The sequence below is a fragment of the Polyodon spathula genome, chromosome 9, assembly GCF_017654505.1.
Source record: "Polyodon spathula isolate WHYD16114869_AA chromosome 9, ASM1765450v1, whole genome shotgun sequence".
NCBI lineage: Eukaryota > Metazoa > Chordata > Actinopteri > Acipenseriformes > Polyodontidae > Polyodon > Polyodon spathula.
Window position 1 is genome coordinate 2,582,461 of NC_054542.1, and position 24,519 is coordinate 2,606,979.

General features: G+C 35.5%; 1 protein-coding gene across 2 annotated transcripts; it reads left to right on the forward strand.

The window, feature by feature from the left end:
- Nucleotides 1-364: 364 nt before the first annotated feature.
- slco2b1 (solute carrier organic anion transporter family, member 2B1) lies at nucleotides 365-24,239 on the forward strand. Of its 2 annotated transcripts, XM_041258560.1 has the most exons (15): nucleotides 365-407; nucleotides 4,326-4,437; nucleotides 8,629-8,766; nucleotides 9,598-9,760; nucleotides 10,573-10,791; nucleotides 11,142-11,240; nucleotides 11,722-11,852; nucleotides 15,085-15,193; nucleotides 15,868-16,032; nucleotides 16,364-16,562; nucleotides 17,165-17,333; nucleotides 18,786-18,955; nucleotides 19,629-19,693; nucleotides 21,723-21,843; nucleotides 22,283-24,239. In XM_041258560.1, exons 2-15 carry the CDS (start codon nucleotides 4,351-4,353, stop codon nucleotides 22,452-22,454), a joined length of 2,007 nt encoding a protein of 668 aa, XP_041114494.1. In that variant the 5' UTR covers nucleotides 365-407; nucleotides 4,326-4,350; the 3' UTR covers nucleotides 22,455-24,239. The 2 variants fall into 2 exon arrangements, with proteins under 2 accessions (XP_041114494.1, XP_041114493.1); XM_041258559.1 differs by lacking the exon at nucleotides 365-407 and having other exon boundaries at nucleotides 4,081-4,437.
- Nucleotides 24,240-24,519: the final 280 nt, after the last annotated feature.

Genomic DNA, 24,519 nt, shown 5'->3' on the forward strand with positions numbered 1-24,519 from the left:
GCCCTAGACAGGGTTTCCATCTAATCAGAATGGATTTCCACACTGCAGTAAGAATAGCTGTATAAGTGGTGCAATTTTGGTACTGAAGCAAACATCTTTGAAAAGCAGTCTATGAAAGTACTTAGACTGCCTGTATTTGTAAAAAGCTCTGGGTATTGTATAATGTTACAGGGGAAAAAATAAACTCTTCCCACAAGACAAAAATTGTTTTCATTTTTATTGTTAAATTACTGAAGCACTCTGATTTTCAAATGAAAAAATTCCATAGATTTTAAGTTTTGCCAGCATACAAGTGGTCAATACTTGGCACGCCCATTTCCTGTCTTAAAAAAAGCAACTGCTTTGGCGTGACTTCACTTTCAGAACTTCAGCCTGAGAACTACATTGACTGAAAACAGCTTTGTCCTGTAAGTGTTATTTTCTTCAACAGTAACAGTGCTCTGTTTGCCGGAATGCAATTTGTTACAAACAACTTTATTTCCATATTAATGACACAAGTTAGTTAACTATCTGATTTTATCTGCTGCAGTTATTATCAATAGTTTTATTTAATATGTTTTTGCAATTTACTGTCAATATATTTAGTCTATTTCAAACTGATTGTTACTAATGTTAATTTGTTTTTCTGTAATGTGCTAACCTCTCTAGGAATGTGCTTTTACTTGGTACCTTTAATCAAGTTCAATCTAGTACATTTACATCACTTTATAGTTATGATAAACACTTACTTTGCAAGTATGTTAAGTAGAGAGAATGTCTACATTTTGTGTCCAAAATATTTTCTTACCATATTGAGATAATCATGTTTGCTTTAAAATGTGTTAGACTGTCATGTAAAGCTTGAGTTAGAAAGTATTTGTCTTCTGATCAATTGATCACTCTGTGCAACTCAAGTTAAGTGAACCCATTAGTTATTTAAATAATGCTTTTACAAAAGGCTATTTAGGTGGACTGAATAAACTTTATTTAGATCATTGTAACTGACTTTAAAAGAAAAACCACCGTTTCACTGCCAGCTTTGTGTTCCTGCTGTTTCGTGGTAAAAATGTCACTTTGGCATTGTTCTATTGCAATCTTTGATTAAATAATCAGTGATATCATATAGGTTTGGACAAGAAATATGAAATCTGGGGAGTCAGTGTAAGAAACAGCTCTCTCAAATCCTAATCACTTACACATAATGGACAGTTAAGTAATTTGATTTATAAAGCTTGTACTGTATTTAAGTGTTAATGACCACTGTGTTGGTCCTTAGGTGTCAGATAATGACCTGTGGGGGTAGGTTTGGCACAAAGCCCAAAGGTCTGAGGGCCCTCAATAAACCACAGATCATTATCTGACGCTTAAGGACCGACGCAGAGGTCATTAACACTGTAACACTAACATTTGGTGAACTTTTTTTTTTCTTTATTGTTTTAAAAGAGGTTATTAACAGTTTAATCATCTGTGCTTTATTAGAACGTTGCAAAACAACAGAACAATGCATAACAGCACTTTACACATACCTGAAGCAACTTCAAGACTTTAATTTGCACATTTGTGCTTCTCGTATACAAACAGTTAAATACAAACCTTAAATACAATTTTGTTTCACTTAAGAATGTGCAAAGTGAACAAACACTGGTAGCTGTGTTATGATTGCCGGCCCCTTGTATTCAGATGAAGCCCTCCTCACACTGGACGCGTGGACATTTGATTTACTACATTTTCAAATTCATTTAAGCTACAGTTTTAGCGGCATAAATTATTGGAATTTAATCAAAGTGACACGACATAGCCAGATACAGGTAGGTTTCACACTCTTTTAAATGTTTATGTTTAGCAATATATTGCTGAATTGACCTCTCAACTTGAGCACATGTGTGGACCTGAAAAGTTAACAAAAAAAATGCTTTGTGAATTATGCCTGTATAAGTTAAAAAGTACAGATGTTTGAAAGTAATCAAACAAAACTGTAAAGTAAAAGTGAAACTTGGCTTATCCCTATCTTTTATTTTCTGGCACATCTTCAGGTATGGTATAAATAACTTTTAACTGTAAAAGCAAAACTCTATGCTCCTCAGTACTTTAACTAGCACATTTTGCAACATTTAAGGGAGTATTTGATCAACCAAACTGGCATACACCACAGCTAGTTTGTAAACAGCCCTAGGGAATCCAGCTGGATTGCAACCACTACATTTTAATGTGTTTGGTACAAATAACAGTGATTCCACAGAGTTAGAAGAGTTAGATAAATACTGTTGATCCCGCAGAGGTAGGCATTTAACATTAACTTAACTTGAACAAAATAAGCGATTTTAAGAAGAAAATCCAAAAGAAATGAATACATGACAGGGCCCTCATTGAAAGGGCAATTTAGGTAGTTCATGCTTTTAATAGCTACACAGGTACGAAAAAAGAGACTTTCACGTCATGTAAAAATGCATTGCAGCTTATTAACCTGAACATATTCTTAGGGAAATGGTCAGTGGCAATGATCATCACTACATTTTGCATTGAAGAGTTTGTTAATACAGTATTGAACATGTCCAGTGAGTTATGTAATGATTCCTAATTAAAAAAAAAAAAAAAAAAAATAAAAAGTGGTACTGCAGAGATTGTCTTGTGAATACACAGAAGTATTCAGCTCAGTGAAAAAGCTATCTGGTACATTGTGCTGAAAAGAGAAAGTTTTAATTTTAGACTTAAGGCAGCACGACAACTTGTTTTGAGTTACCATGCCAGGCTTTGCCACTTAGGGGCAGATGTAAGTATATGCACAGTGCAAATAATTGCGGATGCAAAATTCTGATTGCATTGTGGCCAGGCAATTATTTTGCACTGCCCCCTATGTAAGCTTAAGAGCAATGCAACTTACTCAACACACACAAATAATGATCTGCAATCATGATAATGAGGGTCTCAATGAGCGCATCGGTCTGTTTAGCAGACGCACGTGCAGCCCAAACGTGACAGAGTTAGAAGTATAGAGAGCAATAGGTGCTGTATGACATTTGTGGAGCTTGAAAACATACACCAAAAAAAAAAAGTCAGAGGAAGGACAGCAAAGTCCTCTTGGCACACGGAAAAGAAAAGAAAAGTTTTCTGAGGAGTTGAGAGTCCTTATGGCTGAGGTCACTCAGCATGAAACAAAATTGTTTGGTAAACACTCAGCCAACATCAGTTATGCTAGTATCTGTTAAGTAAATGTAGTTTGAAATGAACCAGAGGCTAAGTAGTGCAGAGCACACAGCACTTTCACATGTTCACAGATAGCAGTCCCTAGATTGACGCTGGGGTCTAGCTCATCTCTCAATTCGGCTATTAGGTCTAGGATGACCTGTGGAGTGAGACGATAACACTTTAGCAGAGCATTCCTCTGGTGTACCAAACAAAGTGACCCTGGGATTGAATATGCAGAATCTTCTTCATCTTGCCCTTCTCCTCTGAATGTGTTCCTGCCTCTCCTCAACAATAACCAAGTGTCACCACATCAGGAAATGTACCACAACAGCCATCCTGAAGCCAGTGACAGGTCTCTCCAAGTGTGTGCTTTTATACAGCTCTTAGTTACTCGTTTCTACAATGGTTTGCACCTTGTAAGAGTGTAAAGTTTTTGGAAGGTCAGCAATTGCCTAAGTGCAAGGTAAAATCCTTACATAGTATCCAGATCCCACCTACTTCCATGCTCTTTTGTTCATTTGAATGCATTTCAATATAATTTTAATGGATTAATGATAGCAAAGTGACAATTTTGACAGTGGGTGCAGAACACCAGTTGAACACCATTCTTTACATACTTTACATTTATAGTGGCAGCTAAAATCAGAATTTATGGCTGCTAAACCCGATTTATGGCTACATTATTGGGGTTTTGCACCCGTAAATCACTTTGCGTGCATCCTTACATCTACCCCTTAATGTGATAATTTTCCATTTACTTTAGATCAGTTGCATTAAACAGTTCCTGACAGAACTGGTAAGCAATGATCAAGTTGGAAGTCAATTATATTTAAAAGCCCACCTTATGGACAATTCCCCAATACCTAAAGGGTTCAAATCTAACCTGTTTATTATATTGAATCAGAAGGACCTGTGCTGATGCTGTCCTTTAAGTCTTTCTTATTTACTATTAAACATCCAGGTCCTTATTGGATAATTGTTCCATTAAGGTGGATCATGTGTTCGCCATCCCACATTCCAGCATTGTTTGTCTGTGTCTGTTCTTTCTGGCTATGTTTAATCAAAGCCTTCATGTTATGGCACAGTGTGTGGGTTCAAAGTGCAGCGGTAAAGTAAATAGTACACTAAGTGCTCAGTGCATTCCCTTTTGTTCTGGACAGATAAATTAAAGGCCAAGAAGACACAATGACTGCTGCAAGTGCCCTAATGGAGAGTTCTGGTGAGGGAAATACCAGAAGAAGATGCAGCAAGAACCCATTTTACAGTATAAAGGTAGGACAAGAGGCAAATCTGTACAGGATGCATATTGTACAGGACGTGTCTGTACATGTACATGTCAGTTTACAATGGGACTTAAAGGAGAGTAATTGCCCATGTTCCGGTCACCGGGATAGTTTTAGCTTGGGTGTTTGTTGTTACTCCTGACCCAGTCTTATATAGGGACAGGACTTTAAAAAATACGTAGGGCCTATATATTTATTTTGTAAATAAAAGTATGCCCTCTGGTGCCATAAAACACATTTTTCTGTGTGTGACCACAAGCTTATCTCTCACGTATACATTGTTAGTTGTGTAATGGGAGCTAGGGGGGAATGAAGCCAAACCAGTATAGGAGCATATACAGCTACTGCAGGGGAAACTACGCTCAGTCTAAGCCACCACCACGCCATGCAGTGATCTAACTACTCCAGCTTTATAATGAAAGAGCATTAAAATGTATTGTTTCCCATTTTTTCCCCTATAGGTTAATAGCACAGGGTCTTTATTGGGAAAGAGCAATGCATGAGCCATTTCAAAAGCTGGGGACAAGCACAATGGAATTCAATGTTTTTATTTAGGATAAAAAAATGCTTTTTGCATTTACAAAAAATAGAAAATATCAAATGGATACTTTTTTCCAAGGCTTCGTAAAAACAAATTCATATTAGTTATCAGCTACACACGTTAGACACCGTCGTTCACAAGTCAGCATCACATAAAGCACTGAAGGGCACCTAAGCAGAATAAAACACCTATTTAATCAGTGTCGTAGAGCATAGCATCAAAGAGCAATCCTCAGCATTCCCGAATTATAAATCAAACACTTATTAGTGTAGCATTGTTGTAATGGCATATGTTCAGTGAGCAACTTCCACAAAGTATATATACTATTATATATTTACTTTGTGGAAGTTGCTACCATATTACACCAGCCCAGTTATCTGATATTGAATACTATCAATAGTGTACAATTACTGTGCTGTGCTAGGTTGTCTTAGTACTATGTCAATCTGATCAGTGATCTAGATTGTTACTGTTTGTTTGCTTACTTTGGTTGAACAGCATAATATACATTTCTATCTATAGTTTTATTGTATTCTAATAAATAGCTCCATCAGTGCAATTTGAACTACATTCATGTCTATGTATTTCATTTAATTGAAGGGAATCTGTGTTGGGGATTAATATTTAACAAGGTACAAATCTGATGTCTCTTATATAATTATAACATCTAGTAAGGGTAGAGTAGACTGGTATTTTTTATGTTGACAATCCTGAAAACCTTTGTATAATGCCAGCCTGCAAACTAGGTAAAACGGGTTCCCAATTTAAACCAACTAGAACATGGGTCTGCTGTCAATGGAAGAAACTGTTCTACTTTTAACTTTATCTGTGTTTAGTTGGGATTAAATAGTTGCTATAGTTGTAGATGTTACAAAGTCTTCCAGTAAATAGCCATTTTAGTGTGTTTGTTTTTACCTTAATCATAGAGCAAATATACATGATTCAGGCTTCTCTGGTGAGGCCACAGGGTGCTTTAAGCTTATGAGGTTTAAAAAAAAAAATGTATCTGCAAAGAATACTTTAGTTTACGTAACTCAGTTATTTGATACTCATCCTAAATTGCTCTTTAGGGAAGGGCAAATAGATAGAATCTGTTTGGTTGCATCTGTTTCTGTATTATGAAATTTGTTGCAGAGACAAGTCTGCACAAGGAGAGACACAGCCTTTGAGGAAAAGATTTCCCTCGGAAATTTAGTTATGCTGGTATGGCATACAACATGTTTATTTTGTTATAGTTATATGTTTGCCAGGTCCAAACTGAACTCTCAAATCTGTTATTTAGAGCAGTGTATTCAGAACCTTCAGTTAGAACAGCTAAACTTGTATTAGACTTTATTGTGAGGAAGGGTGTTACATAATTTGTACAGTCAGCACTTAGGATTATTAAGTTTAAAGCCAGGCAGATTTAGAGAATGTTAAGAACACGCTGGAGCAGCATGACCCAGAACCTAAGCCTAAAGCCTAAAGTTTCACCAAAAAATCACATTTAAAATATTTGCTTTTTACAGTTAAGCCATTCGGGACCCATCTCAGTTATATGTGTAACTCTCTGCAATAGTTCAGCTATTAAACTTAAAAACTGTCATTGCTTGGATAAAATAGTCTATGGAGGTTTGAAATGTGAAAAAAAATAGAATCACTAGTTGTTGGGTATTTGCTGTGTGTGCCGAGTAACGAGTATAAACGAACGCCTGTAAGAAATATAAATATAAATCTATATGCATTTTATTGTCAACTTACTATAAAACACAGATCACTTTCTGTTTTTAGCAGGAACAAGTACGAATATGAGTAAATAAGCAATAGATTATCAATAAGAAAGGTGAGGTGGTGTGGGGCTACACAATTTATCATAATGTATTGTATATTCTATTGTAAGACATGTGTATTTTTTTTTTTATAACATTTTTTATAGAGGTTAATGGGGCCCATTAACCTTTTTCTGAGACATGACATGATGCAGGGTCTTAACAAACAAAGTAAATGAGTACTAAAATAATGTTTGCCTAACAGAGCAAATCATGCACGCACATTAATTATTACTAGTCGGTAGGTGTTTCCAGTGGTTTGGCAAAAGCTTTGTTGTAGCTTTGTAATACACATTTCTACAACAATACAACAAGTTGTTCATAAATTCACAAGCTTTCATAGAAACAGAGAAAAGTACAACAGGAAAACACATGCAAACAGTATGTGTGCAGCAAGCTCATGCACAGACACCTGCACCTCCTCCACACTGCAGCGACACTCATACAAACATTATTATGCATATGCATTTCTATTTTAAGTACATTAATAACAAAAATTACTAACATCCACTAGTCTGATACGTGTAGCTAGATCTTGTATGCTATAAAACCAACTGTGGACTGTAATTAACTGTAAAAAGCAAGCCAGGACCCATTACATTTCATTACTGTACATATAGATGTTTTGGAAACATTTTCAAGAGTTTCAAAAGCCAAACTGATTTATGAAAACCATTTCAGCAATGCAATAATAATCCAGCTGTTTACATAGCTCACCAAACAAGTTGGGTTTGTTTCTCACTGAATACAATAAATCTCCCTGATAATAACACAATCAAATGCACTCATTTAAAAAACAATTGCATCTTTATGCATCAGAATTAATAATAAATGCACAAGTAAATACACAAATAACTTTTTTTTAAGCTGTCAAGGATTTCCTGCTTTACTGTAACTAATAACATTTGTTTGTCATTAATCGTGTTCAATACTCTAGGCGTTCATACTTGAAAGCCTAATATATATGTGACATGAGAGTTTCTTCATAAATGAAGAACAGGATTACTGGTTTCAAACATGAGGTGTCTTATGAAAAGGAAACAGACTGTGTCAGCAGTGCTTTTCACCCTTTCTTGAAAGGAAGAATCATGATGCTTTCCAACTTCCAGTTTTTTTCTGGTTTCTAGTGCAACAAATGTTCTTTATCACATTATAATTTGTGTTTGAATGGCAATTTTAAAAGGGAACTGAGTAAGAATGAAGTAATAAACCTCATAACCTCATTATTATCACCTGTTTGAAGATATGTTTTAAAACATATGATGGCTTTCATCACCATTATGCACACTGGAGTCAAATTTAAAGGTTATCTTATATCATAATTTGAGATGGGAGATTTAGGTTTTAGTGAGAGGTGATATTAATACACTTCACATAATCTATAAACTGTTCATTTCACATGTTTTTTTCATAAAGTTGTACCTTGTGTGGAGGATGGAAGTGAAGTTGTTGATTTTGAGACTAAACCATTTTTTTTTTATCATTACTTAAAATTCTATCCAATGAAAGGTGAACTAATGTGTTTTTAAAAGTGATTTGCAAGTAGTAGAGGTACAATCAGAAACCCAGTATCAGACAGGAGGGAATCAACAATAAATGCAAAGAGAACTTTAGAAGCACAAAAAAAAAAGTAGACTCCACAAAAGCCATCAAAGACAAGATGCATGTGCTGGTAATATAATATATACTTGAGGTGTGAGGATCCAGATAGGATGCCAGAGCTATTAATTGATTGATGCATGTTTAATTGAGACTCACTGGAAGTAGCTAACTATTAATATTAAACGTTTATGTAGACCTATGTCCTAATATTATTCTTTTGATTTTACAGTTTTTTTTGTTCTGTCATGGGCTGCTTCAGCTTGCTCAGCTACTGGTCTCTGGATATCTCAAAAGCTCCATTTCAACTATTGAGAAAAGATATGGACTTTCCAGTCAAACTTCAGGGATGCTGACTTCTTTTAATGAGGTATTGTATTATTATTATTATTATTATTATTATTATTATTATTATTATTATTATTATTATTATTATACATTACATACATTATTGTTAACTTTTATTTTCCTATGAACTTGTAATTGATCCAAGTGGCTGATTAATTGATAATACTTATATCACCACAAAACAGGTACTTGCCTCTCAACTCTTTGCTCTTTAGCTGAATGGTAATTTTTTCCAGTTCACATTCAACCCTCTACCCTCCATTCATTTCAATGGGCTGAGATGCCAAGTCATTATAAGCTTCAAAGTAAGGTCTAAACATTATGATATAATAACTTTCTGCTATTACATTTGGTTCATTTTCCCCTTACACCCAAATTACTATTATTTTCCATTTGCATGTCTATTAAGCTGGGATACATATATAAAGTGGCATTTTGGACGCTTTAGTAAAGAAAGTGGAAAATCCAAATCGATGGCAAGATTAGTCAATGCCTTTGACCAATCAGGAGAGATCTTTTGAGCAGGTGAATCAATGATTAGGTGGCAATGATGCTGACATTTTTATCAACATGTGTGCAGACAGCTCACGTCTTTTGGATAGCCTACAGTAATGGTTTTTCTTGGTAGTTTAGTAAGCATTCTGTATTATTCTTACAATAATACAATTTCATCTGTCATGAACATGCACAAATCCCACAATAACTGGATACAAAGCCTGTATCTCAGAAACCATTTGAGGTACACATTTCATCTTTGCAGGGTTATATCAGCCTAAATATGTTGTGACCATGAAAATGATCACTGACCTAAAATGCCTCCGCTGCATAGAAACAATGTTCTTATTTCCTTCAGGTTGGCAACACTGTACTGATAGTGTTTGTCAGTTTCTTTGGCAGCAGAGTACATAGACCTCGCTTCATTGGAATAGGAGCACTGATTGCCAGCTTGGCTGGATTCCTGATGGCCTCAGCACACTTAATAACTAGCCCCTATGAATATGATCACTCTCTTGCAAGTGAGTTTATGAGTGTTTTTTTTTTCAAACTTTCTTTGATGTAGATTTTGTTTTGGGAGTCAGGATATGTGAACAAAATGAAATCCCTCTCATAGAAATGTTTATTTGGCAAACTGAAATTACTGCCGCATCCTTTGATATATTTTGAATAATATAATTATTTTAATCTACAGCAAACGTTCAGTGTTTACATATTGGTGAGGATGCTCCCATAAATGCTACTAAAAAACACAGCTTTCCTTAGAAAGATGTTGATTTAAGCTATACATCAGATGGTCAAATGCTGTGATAATGACAAGATATGTAGTCCGTTTTCTCAATAAGATTGCCATGATAAACAGGGAATGTGTTGCTACATAAATTATCCTTAAAGCAAGATGAGACTTGTAAGAACATGGTTTTCCTGCAAATGTTTTGATTGTCCCACAGCTTATCTCTTCTCAGAGGAGTTCTACTCTGATGGTCACAGATGTACACTTTGAGAATGTTTTTAGTAGACTTCGTATTTGCACGCATTAATTGTCTATGCATTTTTAGTGTTAGGGTTCATGAAGAGCTGTATTTTGAGTAAAAGGGACTGAATATGTATTTATGTGCAGTGTAACCTGACAAAATACCAACCTGGTTCTCCATTGTTGTGGTATTGTCATGTAGAATATTTTATTTGTGATAAAGTAAACCAGTACAATAACAACCAGTTACTCTGCTGTTCAACTAAATTATCTCAGGAACAGACATCATTGCTTTAAGGAATATTTAATCCCCTAGAGCTTTCAACACATTAGAAATCGAGGAATCCTGTTTCTCCACAGATCATCAGGATAACAACACTGATATTTGCCAGTTGAGTCCCTTGATCGCACAGTTCAGTACAATGCCATCGAAAGGCAATGACCATGAGCACAAGAGCATCCTGGCCCTCATGTTTATCGGTCAGCTCCTGTTAGGAATTGGTGGAGTGCCTATCCAACCGTTTGGAATCTCCTACATTGATGACTATGCCAGTGAAAGGAATTCTCCACTGTATATTGGTAAGCAAAGATCATTATTCTGTTTGATTATTTATTGAATTACCTGGATTTGTAAAAGTTCAACATTTTAATTTAAAGCTCACATTGATGTTTTATTGATATTCTGTTAAAGGTAGTGTTTAGTTATGTAATTTTGACTATTCTTTTTTTTAAAGGGCAGTAATATTTGAGAATGTCTCACCAGTAATCTCCACTCTTGTAATCATCATGCTTACTGTATGTACAGTAAAATGATGAAGGAACATAATACTTTGAATATGTTACCTGAGAGATTGCCTTGATCACTTGTATAGCAGCAGGTATTATTAATGCAACAATAAACTCAATCATTATCCTGCACTTTTTTCAAGGTATGTTGTTTGCCATAACCACCACTGGACCAGCTCTGGCATTTATGATGGGATCTGCCATGTTGCGCTTCTATGTAGATATAGACAAGGTTTCTCATGGTAAGTATCATCTGTTTTAAATAAGGGAAATGTAAAAAACAAATGACATTGGAAGCCCTACATACTCTTTACATCGCCCTGAATTAGGGCAATGGAAAGTGGTTGTCACTACATGAGGTGGCCAACTAGTCATCAGGAAATCAGATACAACTTTCCACATTATGAATGCAGTAGCCTCATGATTGGTTGCATTGTTAATGCATATCTTTACACATATGCTCCAGTTAGTATTTAATTAAAAGTTTTAACTATTCATTTTTTTATGGTTGTGTGGTGGCATCCCAAATATAATATTTGCTCAATTGTTTCTCTGTTCCCTTGGGAACAAAACAGCATAACAGTTTCCTATTAATATAATGGTATAACATATTGTTGGTAATTTAATATTTTGGTATGTGGAGGAAATTCTATATGGGTGTTATTGATATTTCTAATATAACGAGTATTATTTGATTTTATGTCAAATTGTGTCTTTTTACAGATAGGATTGATATAACTACTAGTGATCCGCGTTGGGTGGGAGCTTGGTGGCTTGGTTTCCTAGTTTCTGCCAGTTTTCTTGCAGTTACTTGCATTCCTTATTTCTTCTTCCCAAGAGAGATGCCAAAAGAGGTGAGGAATATCCAGAGAGTGTTTTATTTGTAAATCACTTACCATTGGTTATTTAATATAGAATGGTAACTTTTACACAGCAAGGTCTTTATTTGTGCTATTGAGTTTATGCTGGCTCCCTAGCCTCTACTGGTCTGAGAACACACAAAAACAAATCAAAACAACAGCACTCCGATGCTTTAGTATTTTCAGTGTAAGGGGCCGTACTCATGTAGCTGCATCCCATTTGTACTGTCAAACTCCTCCCTGTGACCAGCCCGGCGCCATGCTCTATCCAATTGCTGCCTTCCCCATAGCTGATCACAATGGATTTGTTTAGCAGTCTTGCAACTACGCTCTTTCTCTAAAATGGCCTACTTCCGGTTCCGTCCTACCATTGAGTTGGACCATCTCTGTGTAAGCGTATCACCAGCCTTACACAGCGCCCTTCCTGGTCAGGAGGTAGACTTGCAGTTCAGATTCCTTCTCTCCTCGTCACAGTATTCAACATTTTTTCCTTCTTTTATTCAACCATTTATTTTGCAGTGCTGAAAAAAAGCATATGTGAAACATAGTCTCGGTTAAGAAAGGAAAAGTGTAGCTCACAAATAAAGCTGAGAGCATTCTCTGTTTCAGCAGTTTCATATGTATGAACCGAATAATTTGGCATTAAGTTCAAAAAGCGAAACTGTTTGAGTAGCATAACCATATTATGCCACTCAGTGTTTGGAGTCAAGGAGCTAAGACTGTCAGAACTTGCCTTTTCAATCTATACCATCATCAGTGGTGTGATTCAAAGGAAACTGGGCCCCCACCTTAGAAGCACTATACAACAGGAGCTCTTAATGCATATTCCTTTAACATGCCTCAAAAGGTTTTAAAAATTGATAGTTTTTTTACAAATTAAAAAAAAATTGTCTGTATTGCAAGGGCTTCTTGTAAAATATTGTAAGTATAAATAAGACAGTTCCCTTCTTCATTTCTATTTTTCTTCCCACTTTATAATAGAGCCTAGATATGATCTCTATAGTTGCCAATGCTGCAGGTAGTGCAGGTTCTAACAGGTTTCAATGGAGAGGGAGCTTGTTAACAGCGGGTCACAAAGGTCTGCTTCCTTACGCAATTAGAATCACAGAAGGGTAAAATACATAAAAAAGACAACAAGGTCATTATTTTAGTTTCAAATTGAGGAACAAGTGAATATGTTTACTTTTACATTGGAATGGTATGCATTGAACTTTTGACAAGAAAAAACAACAACTTTTTTGGCAAAACATTTTCTATTCAATCAGTTTCTTACAAAAACTTGTTTCTCAAGCTTTCCCTTTTCCCTCTGTGGGGTCCCTCACTTCGTGGAAAACACAGAGGCTTCATTTTCAAAGAAATGAAAAGACCAATTTTAATAAAAATCAAAGTGTTATACTGGTAATCAAAGCTACAAATAGAGTAATAAACTATGCAGTATGCTGTCCGACCATCCTTGCTTAATGTTAATAAACACAATACTCAATTACTTATGCATCAAGTTTCATTGAAAACAGTATTGAAACAAGCCAGGGCCAATTACTTCAGGAAAAAGTGAGCAACAATTTAGATGCAGAGGCATAATATGAGAAACACTTACAGGTCTTCTTACCTCAACAAAATAATATAGTTGGCCCTTGTGAGAAGAGCCATTTAGAATACTGATGTCTAAATGTAATAAAAAGTAGTTGAATGTTCAGCTTACAGTATGTTTTGTGGGTAAGAAAGGAGCTGAACTGTTGCATCCTGTTGGATTTTTGTTTTTTTTTGGTAACGTGTTGTCCCTGTCTCTGGGGGATGTTGTTTCCTTCCTTACTGGGATCCTGCTTTGTGTTCTTTTTGTTTGACAAGTTCCAAAGCGTTTATTTTTGGTGCAACTGGCTGCCTGTGTGTGAGAAAAGCAGTGAAATCAGAGCGCTTAAAAGATCATTTATTTAAGGTTTCTCTTTCTCTCCATTTACAACAGTATCATTAACTGTAGTCTTTGAAATTTACAAACAAGCAGATTTATTTTATGTATAAATATATAAATATAAAAAATACAATAGGGGAAGTAAGTATAGATTATGATTCCAGTGGCTCACTGTGATATAGGGACTTGCTTGACAAGCAAACTGCGTCACAGATTCAAAGGGAAATGGACTCTCATGGAAAATCAGTCACAAAGAAGAGGTTTCAGGGTATTACCATGCCTCGTGCAATTTTAGTCCTAAAGAAGATAAAAACAGCATGGACAACTGGGCTCTGTTTAAGACAAAATCCCATCACCACCTGGAAGAAATAAATTCAGCTTTTGAGGAGGTACTTTTTCTCCTCAGAACCGTCATATTTTAAACTTTGGGGGAAGGCTAATTCCTTTTACAGCTTTCAAATGACACAACTTCCAAGCCCTTGATTCAGTTGTTTGAAATCAGAATGATATTTTTTTGCAATGTACACAAATGTACTTCTTAATTATTATTTTTTTTTTAATTAATTTTATTCATTCACAATACTCGCTTTTTCTGGCTCATTTAATACTATATTTTCCTAATCATTTATGCCACTGTCTCGTTCTTTTATTACCGTCCATCTGTACAATTATCATATTAGTAGCCAGTTGAACAGTGACCAAAAATAATGGGGAGGGAGGTCTTAATAGACTTCCCACTTTTTAAGGGAGTGCACAAGAGCTTTAGGGGCATTTTGTGTGATGACGCTGTCACAGTGCAGAGATATTTCCTTACAGGCTCTGTACTAGGGGACAATGGACGCACAAGGATAGCTACACCAGTGAGATCCATTGATAGAATGTTACCAGATTACATTTTCATATTCAACACTTTCATGGTAATACACTGATATGCAATATTCTGCTTCTCTACTGCAGGTCCATCTTCTAGTGTTTTTGTAGGGTAATTATATTTTTAAAGTTCTTGTAAGGGTACTGTTCATGCGTTTTGTAATTATTTAAACTACTTTTTTATGTGTAAAGTTTTGCTATTGTTAGATAATGATTTGGGGTGTATTTATTTTGACGCTGTTCCAGGTTGGAGTGGCAACTGAACTTTGGTTATTCATAGACTTAAATGCTTTTTGAAAGAGATGCTGCTTGAATCTAAAACTAAAACAAAACATATTATTATTATTATTATTATTATTATTATTATTATTATTATTATTATTATTATTATTATTATTATTATTATTATTATAGTTTTTTTGTAATGTATCTTATTTATTCATTCAGGGCAGTGAATTGAGAACATCTGAAAATAAAACAAAGAAAGGACTAATAAAAGAAGGGAAAACTAAGGCCGATTCACTAAAAGACCTCACTCTGTTGGAATTCATCAAAAGTAAGTTACTTAGCAAAAATCATATTTGACTTATTTTGGTGTACAATAACACAGTGAAGAAATCTAAACCAGTATGTGGATGATTCCAATAAGGTTCTTTAAGTCGAATGAATGATTGATAATAGATGTAAGACTTTCAATTAATTAAATATCAAAGTGCTATACAGTAATTATATTGAATATAGGTGCACCTAAGACATGTCACCACTTTATGCACTATTATGCACTGGATTAAAATCAAAACTAGGGCACAGTCATACATATAATTAAGTTTAAATATGGAGCGCCATAAACTTTGATTTTTCAGGCCATTGTCATTGTCCTTTAATTCAAAGAGAAAAAAAATATAAAGCTAACTTCTGTCATGTAAAGAATAAGGATTACGATGTTACCGTAAGGATATGGATTATGATCTCTACAGCATGTTGTTTTTATGTTCATGGCGGAGCTACTGCACTTTGGCACCAGGATCAGTATTCTAACTTGTGGTCTGGTTTTATTGTTTTGATGATTCAGTTTTAAGTTACTATATTTACGAGAAATTGAAGCAAAATCTATAACTGGACAGAACGCTCTGGTGTGACTCAACAATCCCTTGACGTAAATTAGCGTAAAAAAATATCTGACCTAGATAAGGCAGTTAGTCACCTTGCATTTGATCTTTTTATCTACAGGTTTCCCTAAAATTTTGCTGAGGACCTTGAGAAGCCCCATTTTTCTGCTGGTGGTGTTGGCTGAAGTTAATTTGTCTGCCATGGTTGCTGGACTAGCTACATTCATGGCCAAGTTTCTGGAAAGGCAATTTACTGTCACAGCATCTTTTGCAAACTTATTGATTGGTAAGCAGCAAGGCTGAATTAACCTGTACGCAAATTACGCTATAGCACAGGGCCCCCAGCTGGGGCCACGTGAGGTCATCGGTTTTGGAACATTTTACAAAAACTACATGTGGTCGGCCAGGCCCACAATCATAGGAAGAGAGGTGCACAGAAGCTTGCTTTAGGTTCATTTTTTTATTGCTTTAGGTTCATCCCTGAAGTACTGGGATTCTTTTAACTATTTTTTATTTTATTTTTTTAACAATTAAACACTATACATGACTACTCATACTATAAACAGTGCACTTCAGTTTTAAGCACACCTATTATTTCATTTTTTCTCTCTTGTCAGGAGGCGTAAATATCCCCGTAGCTGTTTTGGGAATTGTCACTGGTGGTGCAATCATGAAGAGGCTGCACATGTCACTAAAGCGCTCAGCTTTGATGAGTACAGTTTCACTTTTTATCTGCGTTTTGTTGGCCACCCCTCTGCTCTTCATTGGATGCTCCACGCAGAAAGTTGCTGGAGTCAATACTGAATATTTAAATGGGTAAAATATGTTACTGCAATTTAATCAAGTCAAGCATTGTTTTACTAGCTTAGAAATCATAGAACACTGTCTTATTAATTAGAACCCAAGCTTTTTGCTATCTGGTAAAGTTTCATCAGTCCATATGGATCTAGCCATACTGTAGTTACTCAAAACTGTCAGTGTCACCATTTCTAATATATTATTACTATTGCTGTTTTAACTCAGTGGTCTGCTTTAATTTCTTGCCAGGAGTTTGTTTTCATTTAATTTAAGTTATAGACTGGGGACTTAATAAGCTGTTTAGCAGCATTTGCCTTGACACTAGGACTAATCACACTTAATATGGATACCAGATTATTTATTTCTCCATTGTTCATATAAAGCACCCCGGGGGTGGATGGCTTTCCTGATACTCCACTAAGCATTGTGATTCCCACTGTAAGGCCAATCAGGAGCACAGTTCCTATCTGCAAATCAAGTGGAAGCTAGTATCTTAAGAATCTGTTTCGCCTAAATCCAGTTGAGAGATCACAATCAAACAGGCATAGACAGAATGTGTTATTAATAGAAAGATATTTCAAAAAGTTTAAATATTATTTTCTTCATTATGTCTGTTTCAGATATCTTGATAATAAGACACCAGAATGCATCAGTAATTGTTCTTGCCGGACGGAGGCTTTCAATCCTGTGTGTGGTTCAGATGGAGTTGAGTATAGATCTCCATGTCATGCTGGCTGTAGAAACGTTACTCTTGAAACTATGGGGAAGACCAAGGAACCAAAAGTCTTGGTAAGTACAGCTGTTTCTGACACTCTTGTCTGTTTGTCAATACTTAACTTGGGCCCCAATTATTTTGACTCTGCTTCTTGTTCAAATGGTAATAACCAAAAGAATAACAATTTTCTTCCATCTTACAATCAGCAAAGTGAATTTGTAAACATATACTGTAAGTATTTGCCTGCAAATGACAATAGATATACTGTCATTATCATTTATACACTGTAAATATCCCCCCTTAGTATTCTACAGGAATGTACTAAAAGGTTTACAATGTCGCCTTGTCCATTTTAGTTTTACCAGCTCGCTTTATACATGAAAAAGTGCCCCCATATTAAAGAAAAGAAAAGAAAAAGATCAAACACATGTCCAAAGAGTAAGACGTTTCCTTCCCTGATAATCTTTGGAGTTTAAAAAGCATTCTTAAGAATGTTTAAATATCACCAAAGCATTACATAAAAAACCTTGTGTAATGTGCATGTTGTAAATAAACTTCAATGATCTCCTAATGATAGGGCACATTGATGGGTGTCAACTGTTAATCCATATGTTGTCTTTAATTTAGATAATACCACATGTTGAATACAATCTCTCATGTAGTAAAAAAAAAATAGCTGTAAAGAAGGATGATAATGAACAATGAATTCCTGTATCGTGTACATAAAGACCAAGGGCCCTATACACAAAGCATTTACCACCATGCTAAGATTTAAACCTTTTTTTGTAAACTGTTAATGTTACGTAACTATCAAGAAACAACAAAGGTGTGAGTAGGGGCTCTTAAATTGACCTCTATAGTTATTTATGGGAAACTTTTTAACAGCCAAGTTTTCTTTTAATTTTACCATACATGTTTTGTGACTATATGGCCCCACCTGTTTATAAAGACCACTTTAAAGTGGTCCATCAAGTTGCCATTTGATAATCCAATTCAACTATAGCAGTGAAAAGCATTTCAGAAAAATATAGGCAATAGTGGCACTGATGAATCAATACAAGACTGACGACCTGAGGTGTAAATGAGGAAATACACATACAGGAACATATACCAGGTCTTAACAGCTCTTATCAGTAAGCCTGACTCTTTTGAACAGTGGTTCAGATATGTGGCTTCAGAACCCATTAAAAAAACAAACGAAAAAAAAAAAAACAACTGTATGGCATTTCTAAATGTTTCTGAGACCTAGTTTTAAAGCACTATAAGCTGTAATGTCACATAAGTGGAAAGTATAGCACCCTGGGCAAAGGTAACCAATGGCCCAGCTATTTCTAATATACAGCAGTAGAATGTGCAATATCATCAAAACAGGGGGAATGCATAATATCATATAACATTGCTACAGGTCTGAAAAACCCCCAAAAAATATGATGCACATTAATATCTAGAAGCAGAAGTTGTATTCTGTGATTACAGAATTGTTTTGCATAATAACATTTGATTTATTTATTGTATTCCTACAACAGACCTACACAGACTGCAGTTGCATCTCTACAGATCCTTCCAAAGCCATTGCTACTCCAAGCCAATGTGGCAGCAGCTGCTCCCACCTTCTTTTACCCTTTATGGTGTTATCAGCCTTGGCAGGCTTCGTTGCGTCTTTCTCACACACTCCATCCTTTATGATGATATTACGGTACGGTACCTTTCATTTAATCCAGTTCAATCAAGGAATATATTTACATGGGACTATCAGAATTCAAATCACTAATTGACAAGCTGTGTGTTGGGAAAGAAGCACAAGCACTCTCTTAGTGGGTGTTTAGAGGAACATTTAAATGATTATGTACAGGCAGACAGTGATCCCACTGTACATGTCTGGCTTTGTATATTGGTTTTGCAACGTAAGGTAAATTAATTTAACCATGCACTTGTACACAAAGGCTAGCCATTTGTCAAGCAGCTACATGTGTCTTTTTCATTGACCGGTGGCTTCAAGTCAGTTGACAATTAATGCTTCGACAAAATAGTACAAAATAAGTGATTCCTTCAAATATATTGTTGCTTTGCCAAAACCAAGCAGTAGATTTCAACAGAGGGTATCTGAAAGCATTTTTTGGCACTTCCTGCCTGTACCTGCAAAGCATGATTTAATGCAATCTTGGTTTTATAAACTAGAGTGTTGAAATGTATTTGGATGGATGCCCAATGGCACTGGCTGTTTATACACACCAACTTGTTATTTCCAAGTAGTTAAACCATTTCCCCAGTGCACGGAAGCAAAAACCATAAATATATACACATGTGTCTTATTATGTGATAATCAAGACTTCTTTTTTTTACAAGATTATATCTTCCTTATTCTACAGGTCAGTCCCAAGAGAAGACAAATCCCTAGCACTGGGAATTCAGTTCATGATGCTGAGAGTTCTTGGTAAGTTATTTAAAAACAACAGTAACAGGAAATCACATTTCATGCCAAAATATATTCATGCACAAATAAAACATTGTAATGTCAGAAAGACAGGTAGCTGTGTATGGGGCGTGTGAAATTATAATTTCTGCCAAAGTCCAAAAGAGGAGGGCGAAAAGTCACCCATGGATAAGTGATGAGTGACATTTAGGATACAAATCTAGTGAGTGTAGTTTGAGATAATACAGCACATGCTTTCCTATGTTATTGTCTTAGTGGATATGATGTATTATTGGTTTTTACCAGTTTTCATGAAAAATAAGTCCGGTTTAAATGATCAGGTCTCACTCAAGAATGTGAAAATTCTGATTTATACAAGAAAATCCATAACTTCACATTTTGTCGATACATCTATGTAAAAACAAATTATTTTAGTGCAATAGAAGGTAAATAGTGATTGTACCCTCAATACATGTTGCATGGAATCTCGTTCAGGGAATAGGCCAAAACAAGATAGTCTTAAAGCTGCAGCTGTTGACAAATTAGCTAGAAGAGAAGACACTTATGTGCCACTTATTATTTTAGCATTTTGTTAGACAAAACAGTTTCCAGATGTGAGATACCCAAGAGTACTTGTTACATTTGTTTTAAACTTAAATTCGTTTTTTTTTTTCCCATGTGTTTGTTTACTGCCAAGTAAATTGGTCTAAGATAATGCGATGAGTCAATTTTTTTGTTTTGCCAGGCAAGTTTGAGTGTTATTTCTTGTTCAGTTTGTAATATAATCAGTTTGTTATTCCCATTAGAAAATGGCGGAAACACTTTTTTTTGTCTTTAAATAAGTAAACCTTGTTGAAATATTAAGATACCTGGTTATTTTATGATTTAAAAGTTCATGTGTAGTGAATACGCGTAGCAATTTTACGGAACAGCTTGATTCCGCACGTCAAGCTTATGGTAACGTTAGTTCCCTGCGTCTCAATGGTCAATTGTGAATATACCGCATGCGGTAGCTAGAATGTTGGAACAGCTAATTGTAGCCTGCCTTGAAATTGCCAGACACATGTGACCAATAAGTCTATGTTTTGAATGCACATATGGTTGAATGCACTGGACTCACTCGCGATGTGTGTTTGTGGCTGGTGAATAAGAAAGCACTGCACTCACTCGCGATGTGTGTTTGTGGCTGGTGAATAAACGACTGCATTCTTAATTTTGGATTCTGGATTTCTCTGTGTCGTCTTAGTCCCCCTTAACCTGTCAACCAGATTTTTGGAAGGTAAATCTGTATAATATCTACAATGTGCTGTGTTTGGAGAGAGTCAGGATGCTTTATATTGCTATAGCAAGGCGATCAATAAGTAATATAATATTATTGTTTCTTTATAAATATATAGTGTAGTATATGCATGCAGTATATTCCAGTATATTGCTCCCAACATGCTGGGAAAACCAGAAATGTCATAGACATTTGTTTTCAAGGCTTGTAAGTACACCCTGACTTTAATGAAAATTAGGTATTTGGATGTTTGTCTCAAAAATGCATTGAGTACAACTGGCAATGCACGAGAAAAAGCGGACTGGGAAATGCCAGCAACAATTGCAACTATTTAAAAAGTGCTTTCAAAAGTTCTTAACAAATTGATGCCATTGTAGGTCTCACAATTGACGGGGGCTTTAGTACATCTCATTATAATATTTGAGAACCCCACCCCCTTTTTTGCAAATGTATGCACAAACACCCACAATTACATATTAAGAAAAAAACTGCTGACGCAAAGCATTCCCTAAAAAGTCGCTAACAGCATTGTGCTTGTTTAGTACATTTCACCCTAGACTTCCGACTTATTTGCAACTGGTTTGCGATTATTGCAACAGGCGCAACACTTTATCTACACCATAGTGTCTGAACTGGAGAGTAAATTACACAATGACCCAAAACCTTATCTGGTGCACTGGTCGTACTTCATTGTAACCCCTTTAACTCAAGCCCTTAGTTTTATATATATAAATAAATGTGTGGTAACTTGGTCTGTATTTTTCATTTTAGCTTGGATGCCAGGGCCGGTTCTGTTTGGCAGTGCTATTGACACGGCATGTATTTCATGGGAGACCAAATTTAGCAAGAGGGCTTCCTGCAGATATTATGACAATGATCTTTTCAGACAAAGGTACTGTACAAGTTTTTTTGAATTTTTTTTTTATGGAAATACTAGAAGTTAATATGAGATGGTGATTTTTTTTATTGAATTTTACCAATACATATGGAAATTATTTTTGTAATTTACCTTTACGTATTTGATGACCAATCAGGTTGAAAATGAAAGTTCACATTATAATGGTCCCATTTTCTAATAACCTTACCAACCAGATAGGGCCAGGTCCTATTGCTTAAATATCCTTAAACACAGTCAATTAAAAACATGACTAAGCAAACTTAATTTTTTGGACCCTTTCCTTTTTACAAACTCACAAAAAACCGACCCAGCAGTGGGTAAATAACATAAAAATGAGAAAGTATCAATACAGTTAAATTCTATTTTGCCCAGAGGCCACAGAAACCAAATTAATGCTTATCTGAGAAACTTACAAAATCCATTTATCTTACAGATACCTCGGCCTGCAGCTCCTGTTTGAATGTGGTGCCTTCTTTTGTTTTCTGATGGTTTTCATAATCCTGTCAAAGTTGAAGAAAGAACGAGTGGGGAAGAAGAATCCTGAAATCTGTAAAGTCACTGAGCAGCTGGTTTTGGACAAATCCAGTAACTCCTCGGTGTGTTGAAATCTTACAGCAGAAAACAGTTGGAATTTAAGAATGATTTAATTTCTCTGAAGCTAACCAGCCCCCAGAAAAGTTAATGAAAAATAGTTTTGGATGGCTGTGTCTCATGTTGAACTATTGGATAATTGTGTCTGAACCCTGACTTGCAACCCTAAAGAATTGCCTGTGAGCAAGGAAATTTAAAAAGGCATTTGGGAAGAGCGTGAGAAGAAATGAATTGGCTTGTTTATAAACTGCAGTTCCAAGGTCGTATTTCTATGCTTCGCTGTTATGTTTAAAAATAACTAAAAACTGGTAAAGCAGTAGCTTTGGCACCATATTCAAGTGCAATGCTTTTTGAGGTTCAAATGCATTAAAAAACCTGCTTCCTATTTGATACGGGTCAGGTAATTACCTGACAGGAACAGGATAAGCAAACATGGTGTTTATTCCAGTTTGAACTCCTGTTTTTTGAAAGGAGAAATGTAATTTTTTTCTACAGCCTTACTTATATAAAGTATAGTGGAATTAATAGAAGCTTTGGCATTTTTATTTTAATCCAAATCATGACTGCTCTTGATTCAGCAATCTAGATACAATCTAGATACAGCGTATACCTGTCTTTGCCTGGTGTGTAGCTCTAATGGGATGCTCTCTGCATGGCAGACGTTTCTGAAATAAAATGTTGCTGGTAATTTTCTTCCACAACTACATCAGCAGTGCTTCAATAAGACTGGGGAATGAGAAGGATATATCAACAGATACTGTACATGTCTATGCACAGATGAAAGTTAAATATGAATGAACTATAATTAAGCACACCTAAAAGTCGTGTACATTTTTATAAGTAGATTTATTGCAGTTTATTTGCTTTTTATACACTGTGATATAAATTAACTCTTTATTACTGTTGCACATGGCTTTATGTTTTATGATGACATTGATTTAATGGGCAATTGTCTGGTCAAATGGTGTGTACCAGGACCTCATCATTTGGCGATAAAGCAAGATCTTTTTTTTTTTTCTTCAAAATAGCAAGATGGAGTTATTGATTAGCATCAGGCCAGTGTCACTACATGCTGCTAATGCTGTGAAATATGTTAATCTGAGCATTTAAGGGCACAATCTATCAAGACATGCTGACCCTGGTGAAGATATCGTATCTATGCAGCATTAAAGTTGAATTTTATATGCTTTAAGATACCTGGGTTTCAAAACAATTTGTTTCAACTGACGTGTAACAGAATCCAGGTTCTCATTTATATAATCTGAAGTTGACAATCACTTCCATATATATATTCCTTTTCATTGATCTTATTGATATAGTCTTAGAGTTGATCGTCGTCTCTATTAGTAGATGCCTGATACAGTGGTCCCTACAAGCTATGACGTTTGGTGGTTGTGCTAGCCAGGTTTCATTACTTATGGTTAATAGTCTTTCTGCAGCATGAAGTGATTTATAACTGTCACATAATTTCAAAACTATTTTCATTTAAGTGCTTTTCCATGTATCTCTCAGCCTTACAATGTTCAGCTTAGTGGGTAAACGTTGTACTTTATTAAGGATATATGCTGTACAATGTTTTACAAATATATTTGAATGCTTTCAAATTTAAGTAAATTCCCCTTAGGGAATTAAACCAGGGCACAGCACATTTTTAACATCTGAAACGTTTTTGGGATGTCTTTGTTCAATTCTGTGATGGTTCTTATCAAGTTAGGTAACCAACAAAGATTTTAGAACAAAAGCTACACCTGCCTTTTATAGCTTTTTACTTTCTTTTTGTTTCTAGTCATTATGACTAGTTCTTAGTTCTGTTGCTCTAATTCTGGGATTTATATTTTTCTCACTTGCTCAATCTGACAGCCATCTTGCTTGAAGGCTTTATTTGGCAAGTATTTGTTGCTTCCAGGTCTTCATAAAGTCTGTGATATTGTGGCTTGGGAGTTTTCTATACATCTAGGGAAGAGGTTCAGTCTACTATGCTAACCCTATTGGATAACCAATAATTTATAGACCAAGCCCACCTGTCACAAAATATTCTGAAAGTCTTTCTTCTGCTCCACCCCACCACCTCCTTTGCAA